Here is a 23,435-nt window from a genome sequence, read left to right as displayed (position 1 = left end):
GCTCCAAAGATTCTGAATCTTTTTGAATATTATTGAATCATACAAGACAGAGATGGAGTCAATTTGTCAATGAAGACCTAATATGTACTTTCAAGTCTGATTGTTTGCCAGTTTTATTTATACAAAGCAGAGCCCAGAACATGACATTGTTAAATGGGGCTACACAGTAACTTGTAACACCAGCTCAATGACATAGGTTTCTTTTTGATAATTCACCAGTATGGCAAAATTAAAACTTAATTCATTATCTGTTCTTTCCTCCCATTCAGATCTCAACAACAGCATTTCCCTTCCAACAACCATAGTATATTCATCATTTGACCGATTATAAGGTGCTACTGACTAAAATATTAATTGGTACAAAATTGTATCCTTCTTACCCAGCAACCCATGTGCCTGAAGTGACAGGCCTCCCCCTTGTGAGATATAAATGCCCAAGTGGTCCATCTGATGGTTGATTGGGTGTTGGTAATGATGCAAGAGAACCAAAAACTCCACATTCTGAGCCACCTTCACCCAGATTCTCAGCGCCCCATCCACAGTGATATTCAGGTCACATCTCTGAAGGGTGCCTGGCTTATCAGTGCGCAGCAAGGCAGAGGCTTCACCATTGAGAGTAATATTGTGCAGTGTAATAGTGATCGTCCAGGCACCAGCCCCATGGGTCTCTGTGATTATGGTGATCCGGTCAAAGTACGTAGGTGTGACATCCTGTGATTCCACTCTAGAATGTACCGCCTTCAAATGGCCTGTTACACTGACACCTAAGATTAAAAGGTTTGGTTAGTATCACTTTACATAGTTAATTTATTAGTTTATATAACTAAATACTTAGCTACATAAAATTAATTAGTAAGAAAGATACATTTAGAATAATAATGCTTCCAAGTAATGAAAAATTAGATACTGTAGTTTTAGTTAATTAATGATTTTTTTTGTTTACTTTTTTTTGTGATTTTCCCTTTCCCTTTTTGCACATTTTCTGGTCCTAAGAAGCACAATTCCACCACATTGTTTTTAGATATGGCTGGAATGACAAATAACTTGAACTACACAGTTCAGCTTGTAGAATATCTCAATAACAGAACTGAATAACACGGTAGGGATAGAATAAAGAGACTTAAAATTCAGCAATGGAAAATTTAATATAAAAACCAAATATTAATATATAATGTATTTCAGAGCAAACATTTTTTGGTCTGTACTAAAAAGACAGAAATGATCAAAGTTCATAATGATTGATAATGTATATATTCACATACAGAACATATTCTTGTCAAAAGCAGCTAATCACCATATCTTAAAGACTATATAAATGTAGTGTTTCCAATATGGGATCTGGATGGACAGAGCTGTTAGTAAGATCATTAAAATTATATATTATCTCAAAAAGGGCAATAAATAACTGACGGAATGGACCTGATTCTTAGGTACTTTTGGGTTATAATGGGAAACACCCATTCCTCATTCAATTTTTCAGTTCTTTTCTGACCACTACTGCCTGTTTATCTAAGAAAGGTCCTTAACAAACAGTGGTTCAAATGCCTAATGCCTAAGAGTCAACATGTGAGAGAACACAAATTGCCTTCCTGCACCTGGAAAGCTTAGTTTCTATTCAAAAGTCTAATGCAAATGCTACCCTACAAGACAAGGTCCAAATATGTCTATAAGACTGATTACAAACAAAGTGATTAACTTTGTATATCTTGATTTTAAGACATAATATTCCATCACATGATAAGCACAAAGCAGCAAATTTGACACATCCATTACTGCCTTGTTTGTGTTGTCACTCTTAATGTTGGCAGTATCTCAACTCCTCATGCTTTTTTTTATTGCATGACACTTTTATAAGCTGACTTTTTAAACATACGATATTTGAAATTATTAAAAACAATTATAGCTGAAGTTTTCAGTGAAAAGAGTACAATTCATTTCAGTAGGCCACAATAATAAGTTTCATTTCATAAACAGAAAATTAGCTTATTATTCCGATAGGAGAGTCCAGGTAGATAAACTTGTGTGGACTACATTCTCACTCACTGATATATAAACTGACAGTTTTCAAGCAAGTTCTCACGGTTGAATTTTAAGGACAGTAGCAGACATCTCTTTTTTTATTCCAAAGCCGTACAAGAAGGCACATTATATGCAGCAGAGAGTGGTATGCTAAAATCAGAGATAGATAACCAAAATTCACAGATCAATACAAAATTTGAGATCATTACAACAACAACAACATTTATTTATATAGCACATTTTCATACAAATAATGTAGCTCAAAGTGCTTCATTAATCTAACCTAGGTCAATGCCAGAATCAGAACTAAATTAATTTGCTTAAGCATTAAGTTTTTCACGATGTCTTCCCTTTATTGGCACAAAGTGTAGATACTACTTTAACTGCATAACCATCTCACATAATATGGCCACCATGATGTAAATGGGGTATGTGCATTGCTGGCCCAGCAGCCAAATAACATTACAGTAACCAGACATACAAAATAGCAGCAACAAAAGCAAGAAACTCAAAATGATACAGAAGATTGCCTCATCCTCATTATGGTAATAATGTTAATAAAACAAAATGAAACAAAAGAAGGTACTATGTATCCAGTTCTGACAGAGCCTCTCCTTATAAATCCCAGGCTCTGAATATGTCTATATTTTTAAAAGACATTTTCAATGAAACTGCTGGAGTAACTTGGGGTCACAGACTTCTTTTGCCACAGACATCTCAGCACCCAAGAATACCCCTTAGGCCAATAACCACATCAGTGAACTAAATATTGGACATGAGTGCCCAAACAATGTGAATTTTGTATATTTCATACTTCAGTTTTCCATCTAAGAAATAGGCAGACGAGAATATGACATGAAAAAACTGATTTTAGAGGCAACACATAGTAAGCAGGATGAATCTACAGCAAATACTGCAAAAGACTTAAAAATTCTGAATTAACAAGCAGAACCTGTGCCATTATAAACTGTTATGCGTGTTTATTGCCTGTATTTGTTATGACTTAATCAGGATTTTACCCCTGGCTCTAGTATGCTTTTTCTATTTTGTTTTGCAGGTTTTTTTTATAATTATTTCATATGGTATATTTTTTATTTCTCTTTTTGGTCTATTTGTAGTTTATGTTTTCAATACTGTACTGTCTAATAATAATTTAAAATGTATGTATAATATGTATTTATGCATTATTGTGTTTGGTTATATACCAAGTGTTTTGTGGGAGGAATCCTATAGGTGGGACCACCATTAACTGTCAGCCAAAACACTGCCCTAAGGTTTTATGTTCTTGGCAGCGGGTAAAGTGCTTCAGGACAGTATTACTATTTGGACAGAAAACATCTGTGTGAATATTTGGATCTTCTGATTGTCAATTTATTGGATTTGATTTTGGAACAAGTATTTGGAGTTTGGACTGGCCCTGGTTGGTTTTATTGTCTGTTTTTTGAATACATGTTTTTGTCAAATACATCTTCAAAATCTTTTGAAAAAATACACTTTTTGATTTTTTTGGGTACTAGAGGTTTTTACAGTCTCTTCTTCTTTTCTAATCTTATTTGTAGTTCATTTTTAATTAAGGCTTTCCCCTATTTCCTATTTCCTGCCACATGCAAAAGTTCGCTGACGACACTGCTATCGTGGGCTGCATCAGGAGTGGGCAGGAGGAGGAGTATAGGGACCTAATCAAGGACTTTGTTAAATGGTGCGACTCAAACCACCTACACCTGAACACCAGCAAAACCAAGGAGCTGGTGGTGGATTTTAGGAGGCCCAGACTCCTCATGGACCCCGTGATCATCAGAGGTGACTGTGTGCAGATGGTGCAGACCTATAAATATCTGGGAGTGCAGCTGGATGATAAATTAGACTGGACTGCCAATACTGATGCTCTGTGTAAGAAAGGACAGAGCAGGTTATACTTCCTTAGAAGGCTGGCATCCTTCAACATCTGCAATAAGATGCTGCAGATGTTCTATCAGACGGTTGTGGCGAGCGCCCTCCTCTACGCGGTGGTGTGCTGGGGAGGCAGCATTAAGAAGAAAGATGCCTCACGCCTGGACAAACTGGTGAGGAAGGCAGGCTCTATTGTTGGCATGGAGCTAGACAGTTTGACATCTGTGGCAGAGCGACGGGTGCTCAGCAGGCTCCTATCATTATTGAGAATCCACTGCATCCACTAAACAGTGTCATCTCCAGACAGAAGAGCAGCTTCAGTGACAGACTGCTGTCACTGTATTGCTCCACTGACAGACTGAGAAGATCGTTCCTCCCCCAAACTATGCAACTCTTCAGTTCCACCCAGGGGGGTAAACATTATATAAAGTTATTGTCTGTTTTTACCTGCATTATTATCAATCTTTAATTTAATATTGTTTTTTTGTATCAGTAAGGTGCTGCTGGAGTATGTGAATTTCCCCTTGGCATTAATAAAGTATCTATCTATCTATCTATCTATCTATCTATCTATCTATCTATCTATCTATCTATCTATCTATCTATCTATCTATCTATCTATCTATCTATCTATCTATCTATCTATCTATCTATTTTTTGTTCATATTGTAAGGGGATAAAGATCATTTTGAATAATAGGCCTAAAAGGGGCCTGAGCCTAGCTGTGGCAGGGTGTGTTGGGGCCTGCAGATAGGAAAGCCCCAACATATAGTCTTCATTTTGACATTTTTCTCTCATTTACCACCCCATCAAGGATTTTTACACCGATCTGCACATGTGTATTGCAGGTGAACATTTATGTAATACGTGTTTTTGGTTGTTTTAGTATGGACTGAGATACATTGGCAAATGATGTGAAAACACTAGTCTGGACGGAAAATGTTCTGGTTTTAAAACACTGTTTTTAAATTAAAACTTTGTAGTGTAGATACAGCCTCAGGTCCTAGTTTTCTGAACTTCTAGCATATTAGAAGCACCAGGTATCATTCCCAGGTAATGTTCATTTAGCTGTGTGATGCTGCCTCTCTGATCCATATATTCAGTATGTCTCATTTACTCTGTTCATCTCGATTTAAATACTTGTTTTTCCTCTATCCTTATATCTTCGTTATTATGCCACATACCCGAGTGTGTCTACTTTATTAAAAGTCTCTGTTACTAAAGCCACCTTTGATACCTTATGCTATCATGTTCTTTTATGCTTTGTAAAATTTCTCAGGATGAGGCTCCTTATTAAACGTGCCTTATAAAATAAAAATTAATTTATTGTTTTTATGTGTTCAAATCAGTATAGAAGCATACAAAACAAATCGTGAAAATTTCTTGGAAGTCTAAGGAAAGGGAAATAGAGTGATTCACTTCTTCATTATCCCTTCTCGCAATTTCACACTGTAACATTCTGTGCCTTTGTTTAATTTTATTTTTGTACTTGTTAGCTTTTAAAATAAAAAGAAATAAATCAGTTTGACAACGTTTTTGCCTTTGTAGTAAAACACTATAGTTTCTATAACCACTTTACATTATTGTAAGTTTGTAAACGAGGGATACGTTATAATTAAATTATTATGTTATTCAGTCAGTTAATTTTCTAACTTGCTTTGTTCTGAACAGCAAGGCAGGAACAAACCTGGACAGGCTGCCAGTCCACTCAATATGTTATTCATTTGCTCATTTATATTATGAAAACCATATAAACCTATGATTTCAGTTTCATTCTTGCATTTTTTAATTTTCATTTTCATTTTGACCTCATGTTTAACTTTTCCCATTATGTTGTTTTTATGCTAACATTTTTATTGCTGGTTTCTTTTTAAAGGCACCACCATTCTGTGTGTTTTTGTTGTTGACAGAGGCTTCCTGTTTCTATCCTGTTAAGGCTAGAAGTCGCAATTCATAAGCCACACATTGATACAGAAAATGGTAGCACACTATCTTCAGTGTCCAAAGTTGTGTATAAATCACCTGTCTTCAGTGCTGCAGCTAATGTTGAGAAGTTTTTTTGGAGCCAGGAAGTTTGGCATGTGTTTGTATTCTAGGTTGAGTTATGTATTTGGGTTTGGTGAAATGATCTTTTGACCTCCCAATAAAGATCTCAGTTTGCTTTTGGCTTATGATTATTCTGTTAATTTCTCAATTCTTTTCCCTGTACCTTATGGCCTATTACCTTCACCTTGGCAGAATAATAAAATTACAAGCAAAAATAAAATTATAGATGAAATTTACTGCGCTGGGCTGGTGCCCTGCCCGGGGTTTATTTCCTGCCTTGCGCCCTGTGTTGGCTGGGATTGGCTCCAGCAGACCCTCGTGACCCGGTAGTTAGGATATAGTGGGTTGGATAATGGATGGATGGATGGATGGTTAGATGAAATTTAGGATGAATAAAGATATCTCTCCCTTCTTTAATTTTCATATTACTGAAAAGTCACATTAATTGAAATATATAAACATTAATTGAAATATATAAACTAAAACTACTAATAGAGATGTATTTGTAGATATACAGTGTATCTAAAAATGACATCTTACAGCATTGTTTATAAACATTAGAAATTTATAAATAAGATACAATTTGTAAAGGAAAGATTTAAAGGGGGGAAAAAGTCCTACAATTTTCACAAATATTAAACAAAAATATTAAAAGTTATTCAGAACCATCATAATGTGAAATAAAGACTTTAAGTGAAAAAAAAAACAAAGCTGTATCTTTTCTTAGTGCTGATTACACATTATACATCAAATTGTTGCGCACACATGCACATCTCTTTAGGGGCAGTAATTTTTATTTTCTTTATTGACTGAAGGCTACTACTCTCACAACTCATTTACATATACCTAAAGAGTTAAACTATGAAAAATGATCCACTTCAAAATGGGATGTATGTAAGGTGCCTCTTTGAAAACTTAAGGGAAACAAGATTTGTAGATATTTGTTTTAATCCTACAATATTTCCTTTAACTGCTACAATTTAAAGTTTTACTTTTATCCCATACCGTTAAGGCACATTTGTGAAGATATTGGCAAAGGCCAGTACATCCCTATACAAAAGCTGAAAAAAAACAAGAAATATGTACCTTTCTCAAATTAGGCAATCAATTCTAATTCAATAGATAAAACAAATTCCAAAAATTTAAATTGTTAATTCTGTCACCTAGTGGCAAAACTGAGATTTACATCCACAGAGCAAAAAGTCTCAGCATACCTCATTTAAGAAAGTGAAACAGACAGTGAGGCACATGAACCTGTCTTATTTTTAACAAACTCTTCCTTAAGTTTAACGTGAAAATAGTTGAAGTTGGAAATCATTGATACATAAACAATGGTAAATTATTGTATTCTGAATAAATACCTAAACCTGATCTTTAGCAAATATGGAAAATAAACTTAGTCAATAAACCTCACAAAGCCAACATGAATGACTAAAAGAATAAGAATTGCCTTTAATGGGGTCATCTACCAGCCTTAGTTCATCATTTTCCTGTCCATTGATGGTGAAACAGATATTTTGTCCAGATTTTGGCAGGTGAACTAAGAAATGGGGATCTCCATCAGCTGTTAATAGAAAGAAAAAAGAGAACATATTTTCTAGCAATAGTGAGAAGCCATAGAAGAAACCTGCATGGATAATACAATTTCTCAAACAATACATTAACAAATGAGTGTTGGTAAATACAGCAGTGTGAAAACAGGCAAGGTTTATTGGACTGTCAGTTTTATTTGTAAAGTGCGATTTGGGAAAAGGAAAACCCGGAGTTTTCAAGGCAAGGTTCATGTTTGACTGTTTTTTACTTTCCAATCACAGTGCTGGAGACTGGAGAGGGTTGCACATTTGCCAGACATTCAAGTAAGAATTAGCAGGTCATAACACAAAATGTTATGTGGCATTATCACGACCTAACACATCGCATAGTAAAAGAAAATGTAAAAATATATTGCATATAAAATGCAAACTACATTCCATTTTGGGGAAAAAAGTAATTATAGTAGAGTTATCTGAAACAACAAAAGCAATTTCAGACAGATCATATATAAATATCTTACAGTTCTCTTGCAGTTAATTGTACTAGTTAAATCAGCGTTTCTCAACCTTTAAGTATTTGCGAACCGAGTTTTCATAACAGTTTTAATCGTGCCCCCCTAATATTTTTTTGAAATCCTAAAAAAATTTATTCCTATATTTTTTGCTGCCGATACACCGCCACAAGTTTAAAATTTCCCTACGAATAGCGAAATTACGCCACATATGGCAACATTTTGAGAACCACTGAGTTGCTCTCTTAAATCAGATCCTCTAAAGTTTTTATTTTTTTACATAACAAACTCCTAAATTAGACAAGGCAGGATCTTTATCTAATAGGGCAATAATTTCCTATAAATAACAGGGCTTAAATATAACAGACAAGAAATAAACAAATGATTCAGTACATGAAATTCTTTAGCCATCTCATCCATGCAGGTACTTGTATTATAAGCAACAGTGGCACAGAACAATGGGCACACTGTTGGATGGGTGGCACATTCCAACACAAATATTAAGCAACTGCTTAAGCTTGCAGTCATTCAGAATGGATGGGCTCTCACTGGTGTTGCTCTGCCACAGTTTGTTAAAGCCTGCTATAATGTAAATAGCAATGGGTTTCCATTCCTAGATCACATTATTTCAGTTCACTTTAGAAAAATGGATGGTCTCCTGTTAAGTAACAGTTGTTACAGTTGGAGGCTTGTGCATGTTTTCATTTTATTCATTTCAATACAGATTACCTGAGGCAGTAAACACTCCAATCTGACTTATTGAAGCTACAAAAAGGAAAAAAAATAAAAGGATGTTAATTATAATTACTTATCTGAGAAATATGTTTAATCAATCATAATTAATAAAGATTACATGATTATTGCTTGCTGGATTTAAAAAAACAGAAAATCATTTTATTATTATTTAGTACTGCAAGTCAATGGAAATCTGCCATCTAAAAGTAATTCAGCAACTTGAGTCCAATGCTGTAAGATCAGGATAAAATAAGCATGTCACTTTAAACGAGATGTTCAGTTACAGGAGGACAAATTACAAAATATATTAAAAATATCTAATATTAATAACAAGTATTTTACAAAAATGCCTAAAATCTTTACTTCATATACAATATTGTACACAATAGTAAATATAGACAGTAAATTAAAGGATGCAGTACACAAACTGTAGCAGTGCAGTCATGAATTGCAATGTCATTTTCATTTTCATTCAGTTTCGTTGTTCCTTTGTAAAAGTGACAATGACAATAAAGATCTATCTATCTATCTATCTATTTTCTATTTACAATTTCATTTTCAGCCTGAACAGCAAAGAAGCAGCAAAAATTAAAGGTAAAATGCAAATAAGCACTGGCGCCACCTGCTGCTCATTGAATTTTCATTTTCCACTTTGCATTTTCATCAAGTTCTCAACATGCAAATAGCACGTGCCAATGGGCGGGACTTTGCACCTCGATTTCCCACAATTCTTTGTCCTTCACAACTGTGCTGAATTCATGTGATTTTAATCTTTTTACCTCCGTACTGTGAGCTTTATGGCGAAACCGTCTCACAAAATCCAAAGACGATGCATGATTGTAGTTCTGAAGTAATTAATGTGCTATTTAATTACAATATTAAACATGACAAAAATTAGCATTTATTGTGTCATAATTTACATTTATTTACATTGAAGTGGAAATGGGACACTTTGTTAATTGTATTTCTTTTTGTAGTATTAATATAATTTACCCCTCTACAGTTTTCACTTCCTCTTCCACCCTTCTTTTCCCTGTAGTTGATCAACAACTCGATTAGAATCTTTATTGTTATAACTTTTTAAAATAAGGTAATACAGAGGTGATTATTTTATTCACTATGAAGACCTTCCATAATCTGTAATTTTTACTTAAGTCGTGCTTCTTTTTCCATCATATATAAGATCTTTTAAAAAACTCACTTAATTAAGAACTAAATGAGTAACAAACAAAAAAAAATTTAATTTAAACAAAATGGAATCAATTTTCTGACCATTCTAGAAAGTACTGAACATGTCATTCCAAAAATATATTTCCAAAATATACTTGAGTAAGTGCAATTAGAAGTCAAGCGAAATGACACCTTTTATTGGCTAACTAAAAAGATTACAATATGCAAGCTTTCAAACAGGCTTAGACCCATTCTTCAGGCAAGATGCAACTTTAAAATTTTATTATATCTTGCCTGAAGAATGGGTCTAAGCCTGTTTGAAAGCTTGCATATTGTAATCTTTTTAGTTAGCCAATAAAAGGTGTCATTTTGCTTGACTTCTCATTGTATCCATAATGGCTAACATGGTACAACACCCCCAGGACAACTTGAAGATGTGCAAAAATATTTCTAAACTGCAGTATTTTTATATCATTATTTCATATTATCTTTCCATTTGTTTTTGTACGTGACTAGATAATTGCTTCTATGAAATTACCTTCATTGGGACTGGCATCCCTTTTAATGTCTATAGCTCATCAATCTTAATAATCTTATCATTTTTATTAAGATATTAAAAGCTGTACACGGTATATGAAATTAAATTTACAGTATAGCAGAATTGTTTTAGAAGTGTTATTTTGTGTTTATAATGATTACAGTCATTTAACCTCTTTTAAGTGTCAAAGTGATTAAATCATTAAAGTCATATTTCTTGATCATCTGGGGCCTCATGTATAAACGGTGCGTACGTACAAAAATGTTGCGTAAGCCCGTTTCCACGCTTAAATCACGATGTATAAAACCTAAACTTGGCATAAAGCCACACACATTTTCACGGCAGCTCAATCTCTGCCTTATGCAAGTTCTCCACTCGGTTTTCCAAACTGGCAGCACCCAGTGTCAAAGCAGTGCTTTTGTTGAAGTGTGGTTTCCCTTTCTCTTTAGATGCACATCCCTGATGCGGCTTTACAAATACACTGAAATTAACCGCATATTGCTTATTAGTTTAAGGCATCTGATTGTAATTAACCTGGAGTTGCCAACTATTTTAATATCCATCCATCCATCCATCCTCTTCCACTTATCTGAGATTGGGTCGCGGGGGCAGCAGCTTGAACAGAGATGCCCAGACTTCCCTCTCCCCGGCCACTTCTTCTAGCTCTTCCGGGAGAATCCCAAGGCGTTCCCAGGCCAGCTGAGAGACATAGTCCCTCCAGCGTGTCCTGGGTCTTCCCCGGGGCCTCCTCCCGGTTAGACGTGCCCGGAACACCTCACCAGGGAGGCGTCCAGGAGGCATCCTGATCAGATGCCCGAGCCACCTCATCTGACTCCTCTCGATGCGGAGGAGCAGCGGCTCTACTCTGAGCCCCTCCTGGATGACTGAGCTTCTCACCCTATCTGGGAAAGCCCAGACACCCTGCAGAGGAAACTCATTTCAGCCACTTGTATTCGCGATCTCGTTCTTTCGGTCACTACCCATAGCTCATGACCATAGGTGAGGGTAGTTTCACAGGTGGCTGGGTGCGGCCAGCAATCAGCCGCCTATTTAAGGAGCCGCCGCCCTGCAATCAAGGCTGGAGTCGAGTAGGAGGTGGACAAGGCCGGTGCAGAGGGGGCGAGGAGAGGCCCTGTGTGTTGTGTGGAGAAGAGAGAGAAGACTATTGAGAGTCTGGACTTTGGGGGACTGTGGGGCTTGGTGGCGGTGCACGTAAGGAGAGAGAAGACTATTGAGAGTCTGGACTTTGGGGGACTGTGGGGTTTGGTGGCGGTGCACGTAAGGACTTTGTAAATAATAGTAAAGTATAAAATAAATGTGTGGTGATGGACTGGAATGTGTCTGCCTGTCTGTGTCCGGGACGCACCCTTTCACAGTGGCATAGTCGGCAGGATGCTGCACCTATCCGAAAATGTTTGTGAAAGGCCCGGCAAAGCAGGCAACCTCACTCACAGGCACCCAGGGGCGGCGTGCACCCAACCCTGCAGGGAAACACGGTATCGCGGACCAGTGGAGGTCCGTGGTTGGACTTTGTGTTTCAGGGGTGGCTCACCAACGCGGTGGCCAAGAAGGAGGCTGCCGAGAAGGAGAGGCTGCAGCTTGGGAAGCAGCAGAAGTGGAGCTGCCCGGAGAGTCACTCTCCAGTGAGAGAGGGGAGCGAGATGGCCGGCCAGAAGTCCCTCCTCGTAACAGGCACGGGATTGGACAGCGTGTCCTGTCCTCTCGCCAGTGATTGGTCGGAGGCAAGAGCAGGGAATGTCCGTCCCGTGCTCCAAAGAAACCCGAGTGGGCCGCAGGGAAGGGCCCATAGAGAGCAGTCGGTAAGTGGAACTACTCACAAGGTAAGCCCACCGCCGGCAGCTTCTCTCTCTTTGGCGGCGATTTTGCAGGGCTTGCAAGAACAACTGCGCCTTGTGCTGTCGCCGCCGGCTGAGCGATGTGCCCTCCGGGCGGAGACGCTGGAGTCAGGAGGGATGGCAGTGGCGTCGGATCGAGAGCCGCAGGCAAGAGAGGATCGGCGCGCTGCAGGAGCTCCTGGACGGAGAGGCACAGCGGGGAAGGTAAGGGAGACCGACCCCATGAAGCTCCGGACGACAGCGGGGCTGGGTCTGCCCTCTTACAATGGGGAAGCTTGGGGAAGCCAGTTCCTCCGATATGGGAGGACGTGCTGCTGGGTGCGCACGTCCCGTGAAGGGCCGTCCTCTGCGGAGGCAGAGGAGGAAACCGCAGCTTGGGAGGTGGAAATGAAGCGTGATCCCACTGGTGGTCCCGTGGTGGGGATCGTGGAAGGCACCGAGGTGGAAGCTGAAAGAGGGAGCATCAGGGTGCCGATCGGAGCGGAGAGCGTTGGCCCAACCAAGAAGACGAGCCGAGGGGCTGCGTCAGGGCAACGTCCCCGCCCCTTGTTTTTCTGTTTTCTTTGCAGGATCGGGCCCTAGGCTACGGAGTGTCGGCTTGCCGCCGAGGGGTTCTCTTCCTCGCGGAACGGCCCGCTGGTCCCTGGAGGTCTCAGCTAGCGGGGGTGTAATGTCACAGGTGGCTGGGTGCGGCCAGCAATCAGCAGCCTATTCAAGGAGCCGCCGCCCTGCAATCAAGGCTGGAGTCGGGTAGGAGGTGGACAAGGCTGGTGCAGAGGGGGCGAGGAGAGGCCCTGTGTGTTGTGTGGAGAAGAGAGAGAAGACTATTGAGAGTCTGGACTTTGGGGGACTGTGGGGCTTGGTGGCGGTGCATGTAAGGACTTTGTAAATAATAGTAAAGTGTAAAATAAATGTGTGGTGATGGACTGGAACGTGTCTGCCTGTCTGTGTCCGGGACGCACCCTTTCACAGTAGGAACATAGATCGACTGGTAAACTGAGAGCTTCGCCTTGCGGCTCAGCTCCTTTTTCACCACGACAGACCGATTCAGAGCCCGCATTACTGAGGATGGCGCACCAATCCGCCTGTCAATCTCACGCTCCATTCTTCCCTCACTCGTGAACAAGACCCCGAGATACTTGAAACTTTTTAATATATTAAAATAATATAATATTAATATAGTCATATTGTGAATTTCCCCTTGGGATTAATAAAGTATCTATCTACTGTATTTCAAATACCATAGCTGCTTTAGCGTTGTTCCTCTCAATGCACCACTCAGACTACTCATCCCACTGTATCTGAGTGTGGAATCACAGCTCTACAGCAGCTGATTGGAAAGAGAATTATCGGTATACAGCATCAAGCACACGCTGCCTCAGCCATGCTGTCTATTGAACTGCTTTCAAATGGCAAATGCTTCAGAGCCTTTCCTGTAGGGACATCGCAGTTCAAAAACAGTTTCATCCCAAGAACTGTAAACGCATTTAATCAGTCCATTAAGTGCTCCTTGTAGAACTGTTTGTACTTATTAGTACAATCACCTTAATGTAAACTTGCGATACAGTCATAATATTGCACAACCTGAGCCACTTTATAAAGCGCGTATTTACATATGATGACAATATCATTTTTAAGAAGAAATGCAGCAAAATATGTTATATTATACAGATAAAATGTTAACATCATTTAAATAATCTATATTGTTAATAATTAAACGTGAGGAGAAATAGTGTTATATTATTTCACTTTTAATTTTTGAAACATTCTTGCACATAGACTTTATAAATGAAATTTCAAAAGGGAGACTGCATTTTCATTTTATAATTTTAATTTTTGTAACCATTTTTGTAGAAAATACCTCTCATAGGGAAAAACACATCCCATTGGTCTGAAAATGGAAAAGGATGGAAAAGTCATTTTTATTACAAGTGCAGTGCACATGCAATATGCGTGAGTTACACACCCAAGACTTTCCCGCAGTTGGTATAAAAGAAGCCTGCAAAGGGAACACATTGAGTGACTGCAAACATTTAGTGTACTCCTAAAGACTTAACATGCCCCGGTGAAGAGGACAACAGCCATATGTCCATCTCTCAGACTTTGAGTGAGAGAGAACTGTGGGAATGCAGTACCCATCTCCCAGGTCTATTCAGCAGGGTGAGGAGGATAAGCTGACTTCTGTCTGTCCAGAAGTTACTTGCTGTTGGACATATTCAGCATTAATGGTTGCAGTGCACCATCGATTGGAACGTATTTTGTAATGCATGTAGTGATAAAATGCTTTGCATTATTCATTCCAACAGATGGCACATCTCAAACATTAGTCCAGCCTTTAGGAATGCCATACCAAATGGCCATAGCAATCGGATGGACATACAGATACACACACAGACACTTGCCCTTTTATTAAGGTTTATTGAAATAAAATGCACAATGTACTTAATGAACCAATTCTGCTGTTTGTTTATGTGTCGTCATCCTGATCCTGATCCTGACTATTGAAGTCCATGTTCAAGAAAGTTATTCCAGCTGTGGGGCAACACAGACATAACACTGTCATCTTCACTTCTTTAAATGTTTCAGTCTGTCACTCCTTTAGAGGTGTGGTTCTTCTACTGCATTTCGTGATTGGTGCCATTGTAATTGTACTTTGATGAAGAGGCTATAATTTTTTTTTAATGCATAAATAATGCTTTGTTTAGCAACATAACTAATCTTTTTTTTTTGTATTTATTTTTTTTCTTTTGCATTTCTATCTTTTATTTGTATTTATTTTGAGGTAAATGGTTTTATCTGCATTTTTATTTTTTTATTTTGCCCATTATTGTTAAATGCTTTAATTTCTGTCTGAGTTAAATGGAGCACGACCTTTAAAAGGTCAGAAACTAGTAAAGCTGCAGTCACACTGAGAGAAATAAAAGGGCTTCTTTGGTGCCTCAGCTCTCTGCTTCTGCATTGTCTTTGACCCTCATTCTCTCCTTGGTTTCCTCTAATACAGCATGGTTTAGATATGTTTCATGGTTTTACTTTTGTCTAGGGTTTTGGCAATATCATAGTTACTCCTATAGATTTTGCTGTTTAAACTTTGAAATGTCTTTGAATATCTAGTTTAACAGTTTCTAGCCTGGGCCAATCTTTTTCATTTTGGAGCTGGTTTAGGTTTCTTAAATAAATTTGTTTCTGTGATATTTCCTAGTTTGTTATGTTCTTTGTTCTTATTTTCATCTATCGTTTTTTTTTTTTATTTAGTTTGTAGTCAAGTAGTCGTTTATTACATTGTAATCTAATACATAAATATTTTAAATATTTATTTGTGGTTCAAGAATTGAGGAGTAATTTATGGATTTATTTGGTAACTAGGCTGTTCAAAGCTAAAGACCAGCTCAATATGTTCTCTTTTTTATATTATTAAACTGCAAGGCAGACATATGACAATTTTAATTTCTTTTTCTTGGATAAAAAAGTTGACCTTGACTTTGACCAAATCCCTCTCTCATTCTGTATCTTCTTTTTGTGACACATTATAGAATACACCAGATTAAGGGCCAACAGCTGAAATATCAAGTATTTAAGTTTACTAATAGTTTTTATCTTAGAATGACTCTAACTTTTCATTTTTTTGTAGATGAAAAACTTGGATGCATTGTGCTGTAATACATTTATGCCAAACAAAATAATATGTACCCGTACAATCTCATGAAAATTTACAGATGTATGTCTATGTATCTTTAAAATAATGGAGCTCCTGCTCTAATGCAAAACATAGTACAAATGCCAATACATGAAAACATTAACTGTAAATGGAGTTTAAAAAAAGACTAGGCGATTAGTATCTTTAAAAGCATACTTACCGGGTCCAGTATACTGTCCAGTGTGGAAAACATCTCCTAAATCTACTGGCATACAAAAAAAGGAAAATTTTTAGGATGCTGTTTGCAAAGTCAGTGATCATCAGAATATTCAATCACCAATAAGCCATTTCAGAAACATTAAAAGCAGCAGCAACAAAGTCTCAAATTTAATAAATGCTGAAAGCACATTTTGTGTACAGTACTGCTACTTATAAAACATGCTCAGTATAACTTGCATGAATTGTCAATAAATATCACATACAACTGTCTGTAATATTTAAAAGGAGGTTAACTGATATATACATAATTCAGCTTTCCCACAGACAACAGGACACAGACAGAACTACGCTAAGTCTGGTTCAATGTGGGTCTCACCTTGATTTTTTGTTTTTTTTTCCTCTTTTTCCTTGCATTTTGTTTCCTTTATTCACTAAGTCTTTCACTTTTTGTTGTGTTTTGTTCATTTATAATTATCTTAGTTTCTTCTGTTAGTTTAGTTCATTCTTCTTTATATTTTGTCTATCATGCCAATCTGTCAATTGTTAAAGTGTAGGACAAGACCCCTGATTAGACAGCAGCCTTCAGGTTCAGTAATTAGATTTGCTGCACCATCTGAGGGCCAATTGAATTGCAGAAAGCCAATGCATCAGGTAAGTGGCATTAGTTTCCATACTATTTTCTTCTTTTCCCCTCTGTGCCCCTTTTCTCTTTTTTGCTAATTTAGTGGCTTTTTGACCGTTAGGTTTGGGCTTTTTTGAATTTCATTAATTTTTAGCTTTGTTAAGAATTTTCTGTTTTTGGATTTCACATTTATGGATTGGTCATAGTTAACTAGTTGAAGCTTTTATTTTGATTTTACATTTTGAATTTTAAAATATCTTTTTTATTTTAGAATTTTGATGTTTATTTTTGAGTTCCTTTTTATGCATATTAAATTAAGTTTAAATTTGTTTCCATTAATTTTCTCCCATGGTTTCTGATATTAATAACAGAAGTTCACAATACAGTTAGTTCATGCTGTGAATGCATTACTCATGCCAATGTGAAACATATCTGCAGTGCCATGGTGCCATTGGAATTATTGGCTTATTTTCAGCTTATGCCGTTCAAGCAGATGATAAGCCTGTATTTAAAATTCTGCTTTCTTAGTTGCTGGGATTTGTTTTGTTTTGCACATTACTTGCTTTTTATGCAAAAGGAACCAAGAACGGTACTGGTATGAGGACACAGTATTCAGTGTGGTACAAGAACTGCAGTCCATTGTATTGTTCAACATTTTATCATATATTAAGGAAGGTGGAAAAAACAGACATTCTGGGTTGTATAGAGCACTGTACAACAAAACACAATCTCCATATGGGGTTTTATGGTATTCAGATTTTCTTACCTTTTTTTGGGTAATACTTTCTTGCTGCAATCTGTGTTTTTGGTTTTTATTTCTCACGGCAGTGTGACATCATGGAAATAGCTGCCAGATTCATGTTGCTTTGGCTCACGGGGGCACCCATTCCTCTATGCACATGTGTTGGCATGTGGTGATTCTCCAATTAACTTTCCTAATTTATTGACTTAAGATCTGGTAGGTAGGTTGTTTATCTAATCTTTTTGCATTGTTTTAATGTCTTTAATGTTTTTTCCTTAGAATTTTGGACAGCTTCAGGTAATCAATAGTTTTCTTGCTTAGGTACCTTTTGCTACAGTCTGACAAAGGCTCTACCCTTGACCCTTCACATTTTGCTTTTTTTTTGTTTACTTCACTTTTCTTGTAATAATTGCATCAACTTTGGCCATTATTATTTTCAGTGTTTACTTTTGTTGGAAAAGATCTATTTAGGTTTTCCTGCTGCCCATTAGTTTTCCTTTCCAGATGTTGTTAAGTGCCACCAATTACAGGGCAATTAAGCAGCAGGTGGGACCTGGATAATAAAATAGGAGAGTAGTACTCAAGCAAAGTCATGTTGCCCAGGGCTCTCTGGAAAGCATTAGCTTTCTCAGTTTTTTTCACTTATATTGGACAGAAGCTTGTTTTCCCTCTTGTTTTGAATCTTGAAAGTGTTGACTGTTGATTGTTCTGCTTCAATTTAATAATCAGAATTTTCTAAATGTTTTGATTCAGAGTTATCAGTTTAGTATTGAGGAATTGAATGATTTCTTTTGGATTCTTATGTCAAGTTTCAGTTCTTATTAAATGTCAGAGTGGTTGTCTATGCTTTCAAGTTTTCAAGTTTTTATATGGAATTCTTCTTTGCTATAATTATATGTGTGCTCTATGTTTTCTTAAAGGGTCTTGGTTTAAATAAGAAAATACAAGTCAAGTTACATTAGAACAAAGTGCTTGGGACTGAAAAAACATTTCATTATAATGAAACTGAAACATAACACGGTCTTTTGGAACTTACAGTTGATAAAGATGACTTCAGAATGCTAAACTTGAAAGCAACGTCTATTTTCTTCTTGCTAGCATCAATGGCAGTTCCAGCTTTTTCTGTAAAGTAAATTGCTATACTTATATAAACAGTGCCCCTCAGTGTCCATAGTGTGCAGTTGATATTTATAAATTTTTAAGTCGGGTTTGGGGGGGGGGAGTGTCCCCTTTTGTGTCCAGAGAATGCACCCCCTTATTTACCAAAGCAGCGCACCTCAGGTCCATAACACAGACTTTCTGTAGTGAGCACTGCTTGAGTTACATAAATTGCGCCCTTCAGAGTCTGCAGCATCTGCCCCTTAACTTTCAAAAATGGTGCAACTTGGGTGACATTGCCCAATAATTTCACCGTCTCTCTTGGGCTGCTGCCTGTTCTTTTTCTTAAAAAAGGATTATGGCATGAAGGTGTTCAAAGGATAAAATCTCGGCTAATTTATGAAACATGATTGAAACTTTTTGAGTAGCAAAAACACAAGGGAAGCTCAGTAGTGAGCACTTTTGCTGAAGGGCGGGACAAAAACGAATCCTTAATCTGATCAATGTGCTCAGTGAAGTCAAATCATACCTCGAGAAACCCAAAATAAGCTTCAAAATCTAGATGTGGTGAACTGCCAGAGCTCAGCAAGTACAGCTGAAGTCAAATTTGACAGTTATACTGCCCCTAGATATACCCACAATGTCTCTGGTCTGCAGTAACCCATATTGAGTTCCACTCCATAGTAACATCATGATGACTACTGAGTAAACCAAGTGACATGAATGCGTAATCTAATTGTTTTTTTAACATTAGTTCTTTAAGAAATTGGCCAGGACCAAATAAAAAATTTTTAAAACAAGGATTTCATTAAAATGGAGTTTGTTCTAACAAAATTTGACCTGTAATAATTTTACTTTGTAATGTCATTTTAAAAGGGGAACTGGAAGAACAGACAAATGACAGAAAAGATGCATCGATGCAAAAATACAATGCATCAAAACAAAAAAAAAAAAGAATTGAAAAATCAGTCTTTGAATTTAGCTTAAGTCAGAAAACCATAAATCAAAACATAAATATTCTTTATAAAGGTATAAAGTAAGATTTGCTTTCTGCAGCTCAGGTTAGAATACATTGAATTAAGTGTTACCGACCTCAAGCCTAGGGGAAGCTGGGCCAGGTACAAGCCACTATTGCTACAGGGTGTAGCCACAGCGATATGGTGAAAAAAAGCATAAAAGAAGCAGGCAACAGTCACAAGTCCCAAACCATACTTCTCTGTCCTGTAGATAGCCATCAACAATAACCTGTAGCAGAATTTTCCAGAAATTCTGCCTTTTCTTTAAAACACTGGTTTATAGCCCATTACACTAAGCAACACACAGAAATGTCATTTTCTTCAGAATACTGAATTCTAGCCCATTACATAAGCAACCATTTAACCCATTCACTAAAAACTACACAAAGGTCACGGCCCCGGCAACACGCCCCTAGCAATGGGAAAAGCTGCATAGACAACAGAATTCAAAATGGTGACCAGAAACTAAACAAAATCCAAAATATATAACATGATTTATTTATCTGAAGGAATTTCTAATCACATTTTAATTGATAATCATTACATAACTGGTAATTTGTTTTTATTTTTATTGGTTCCTTTAATTTATTGGTAAAGAGCACCAAGTTAATTAATTTGATTATATTTGATTACAATTACCTGTAGGTTCTTAATTTCCAATTATTATATAAGATAGGTATTCTGTTCAATTTCTTTACTTTCTTAATTCTGATTGTTTATTACTTATTATATTTACTTTTGTTTTTTTCCTTAATTCCTTCAGCAAATTTATAAAAATACTGTATATAAATAAAGAATGAGAATTGTTTATTTAAGCCATGATGTTTATTACTTAGTGCCTAGTGAAGTCTTTTATTTATTAGTAACTAGACAAAGAGCCCGTTTCGACAACGTAAGATGAAACGGGCACGAGTTTGTGTCAGCAGTGTATGAAGAACAAATGATAAGTAACGAATAAATTGTTTTGTAATGATTGTAGTCCGCTTTACTCATTACTGTACAGGCTTGTACTGTTAGTTGATGAATTTTCCAGGCCTATAGTATAATATTGAATGATGAATGTTCCAGTACAATATGGAATAGTAATAAGTATATGCACCACAAACCTGATATAGGTGTATTGAATGAATGCGTAATTGAATGAGAATGCATAATTAGGCCTCGAGCTGTAGTCGAAATCGCCTTTCAGGCCTCTAGAGCTTTAATCGAAGTCGCCTTTCTCTTTGAATTTTTGCGGCCGTAAATCCGCCGCCTGCCGCAAAGTTGGGGTTGGATGTCGGTCTCGTAAGGTTTTTCGGGCAGCTGCGCAGAAGGCGACTGCGCATTCGGCTTCGGACATGCGCAGAAGGCGACTGCGCATTCGGCTTCGGACGGACGTGAGTGAGTGAGTGAGAAGGCAGGCAAATTATGTATTAAGATTTAATTGATTTCATTAGGTTGGACAGTTATTCAACCCCCTTCCTTCCTGGGACTGCAACTTTTCTTTCTCCTCCCTGTCAGGAGAGATACAGTATATGTGAGAAATATAATATATAACTAAATGTTTTAAGAGGTCTTGTTTCACTTATCTGTAGACATACTACTGCTTCCAGGGAGCACAATGTGAACTTTAAAAGTCAGTACTATGGCCTAAAGTAATTCTGAATCATGTAAACATATCAAAGTGAACTTACATGATTGAACTTCTCCCTCCATGTCTGTAAAAAAGAAAAGCACATTGTATTATCATTGTCTCATGACTCACAGCTCAGTTTAAAAAATGCAGTTTGTTATGCAGACACCCATGATTCATTAATTCATTTGGTAAGTGAATCCTACACCTGCACACCCACAATTAAAACTGTTATTTGTAAAATTAGGAATTTGCACATGCATGTAGGCAAGGCAGATAAGTCATATTGAGAACTAAACATCTCCCATGAGCAGGTGGCACCTAAACAGTCTGTTCCTGTATTGGCAGAAAACACAATCAGAGTCATTAGGTTTTATTTAAACTACTGGACAAGGGGCAGAATAGGTAGGGAAAATGATATACACAAACAAAAATGATAACATCACATCAAGTGGGCTTTATTTTCATACCATCTGTACACGTACCTTGGTACATTACTCGTTGGTATGAAATTACATTTCCCTGGGCAACAGTGCAATATTAAGACACCAAATATAACAATAAAAAACAACGGGGGGAGGGGGTAATTTCACATAAGGAACTACATCTGAATAAATCAATATCATATTGACAAACAGAAAACAGTGATGATAGGAAATGTGCAAAGAAGAAGGAATGCAAGTACATGCAGAACATAACAGTAATTAGATATAATATAAGGATGCACATGCAGGGACAGAGGGCAGCATGTGAGAAGAAGCTGTTGTTCAGTATGACAATGCATGAAGCCTTACAGAAGCAGCATTTTATGAACATGTCCATGAAAAGAGCAGAGTACCAATAATGAAATCATAGCTCCCATGTCAGATGGTGATGAAACTGGTCAGGATGCTCTCAATGGTGCCCCTACAGAATATGGTGAGGATATGGCTTTAAAGGCTTGTCCTTTATAGATGACACAGAAAGAGGAGTCACTACCTTGCTTTCTTGGTCAAGCCAAGGAATTTGGTGCTTTTTACTCTCTCTGCAAAATGAACTCTTGATGTAAAGTGGAGTGTTTGCAGAGTGGTTCTCCCTGAAGTCCATAGTCATTTCTTTAATTCTATCAACATTAAGAGATAGGTTGTTGCACTTGCACCAGTCTAGTAGCTACTCCACTTGTATTTTGTACTTTGTCTAATTATCCTTGTTGATGAGACCTACTACTGTCATGTCATCAACAAACTTGATAATGCTGTTGGAGCTGTATTTCACAGTATAGTCATGAGTTAGCAAGTTGAACAGAAGTGATGGATGTGATCACTACAGGGTGATAGTCACTGAGGTAAGAGAGGACCGATTTATTTGGCACTGGTATAATGGAGGTGGATTTAAAGAATGAAGGAATGCTGGCCTAGTGCACAGAAGCGTTGAAGATGTCCATTAGGACCCCTGTCAGCTGGTTTGTGCAGTCTCTGAGTTCTTGCTGTGAGAAGTTGTCAGGTCCTACAGCTTTACATGCATTCACTCTTGACAGAGCTTTCTTCACTTCAGCTTTAGAGAGGCTCAGTTCTTCATTAGGATGTGAAATGTTCAAATTAAAATAGCTTATGGCTAGAAAAACAGGCAGATGCAAGTAGGAAATGTAATTATAATTGTGTTAAATTTGTCAATTTGATAAAGTGCTTCTTAGAAATAAAAATGGCTGTTACATCATCACTGGAATGAGAGATAAAGGGCTGATAGAATGGGAAAGAAGTCAGGCCATTCTGAAGGAATGCAATTTCTATACTAATGGCAAGCAAAATATGAAATGCGGAAAGTATCAATCTAGCAGGTGAAGATTTCAGATCAGATAAGTATATCATGACTCAGGCACTGCCGAGAGTGGCAGCCTTTTCAGCAGCTCCGTGTACGACTTTATTTTTCTACTTTTATTTTTCTCTTTTTTATTGATCACTCCTATCACTTTATTTTATGTGGATTCGTTCCCTGGACACACTTACTTTTACAACGTGGGCATGGATTTTTACACGCTGAGACTCATCTATTCAAGTACTCAACTTCGAGTGCTGAGAACAAATGCCAGTGCCGGTGTGGTTCCCTATTTACCAGACGAGGGAAGAAGGTGGTATCGTGGCAGCAGAGCCGGCACTAAGCTAAAAATGAAGCGGCTTGCGAGAAAGTGGCGTTTTAAGCCTTCGGTGCCTTCTGT

At 37.5% G+C, this 23,435-nt stretch overlaps 1 protein-coding gene across 1 annotated transcript in view; it reads right to left on the bottom strand.

Annotated features, from left to right (window-relative positions):
- The window catches only part of itih6 (inter-alpha-trypsin inhibitor heavy chain family member 6), a 112,406-nt gene that overhangs the window by 4,723 nt on the left and 84,248 nt on the right, over positions 1 to 23,435 (bottom strand). Inside the window, exons 12-16 of the mRNA XM_028813711.2 lie at positions 21,303 to 21,326; positions 16,153 to 16,197; positions 8,729 to 8,764; positions 7,406 to 7,519; positions 381 to 764 (exon numbers count right to left, since the gene is read on the bottom strand). Of these exons, the coding sequence (XP_028669544.1) occupies positions 381 to 764; positions 7,406 to 7,519; positions 8,729 to 8,764; positions 16,153 to 16,197; positions 21,303 to 21,326 (603 nt within the window). The remainder of the gene's footprint in view (positions 1 to 380; positions 765 to 7,405; positions 7,520 to 8,728; positions 8,765 to 16,152; positions 16,198 to 21,302; positions 21,327 to 23,435) is intronic.

This window comes from Erpetoichthys calabaricus, chromosome 11 (assembly GCF_900747795.2).
Source record: "Erpetoichthys calabaricus chromosome 11, fErpCal1.3, whole genome shotgun sequence".
Lineage (NCBI taxonomy): Eukaryota > Metazoa > Chordata > Cladistia > Polypteriformes > Polypteridae > Erpetoichthys > Erpetoichthys calabaricus.
The sequence above is the reverse complement of the archived record's forward strand: the minus strand, read 5'-3'. Positions and strand labels throughout refer to the sequence as shown.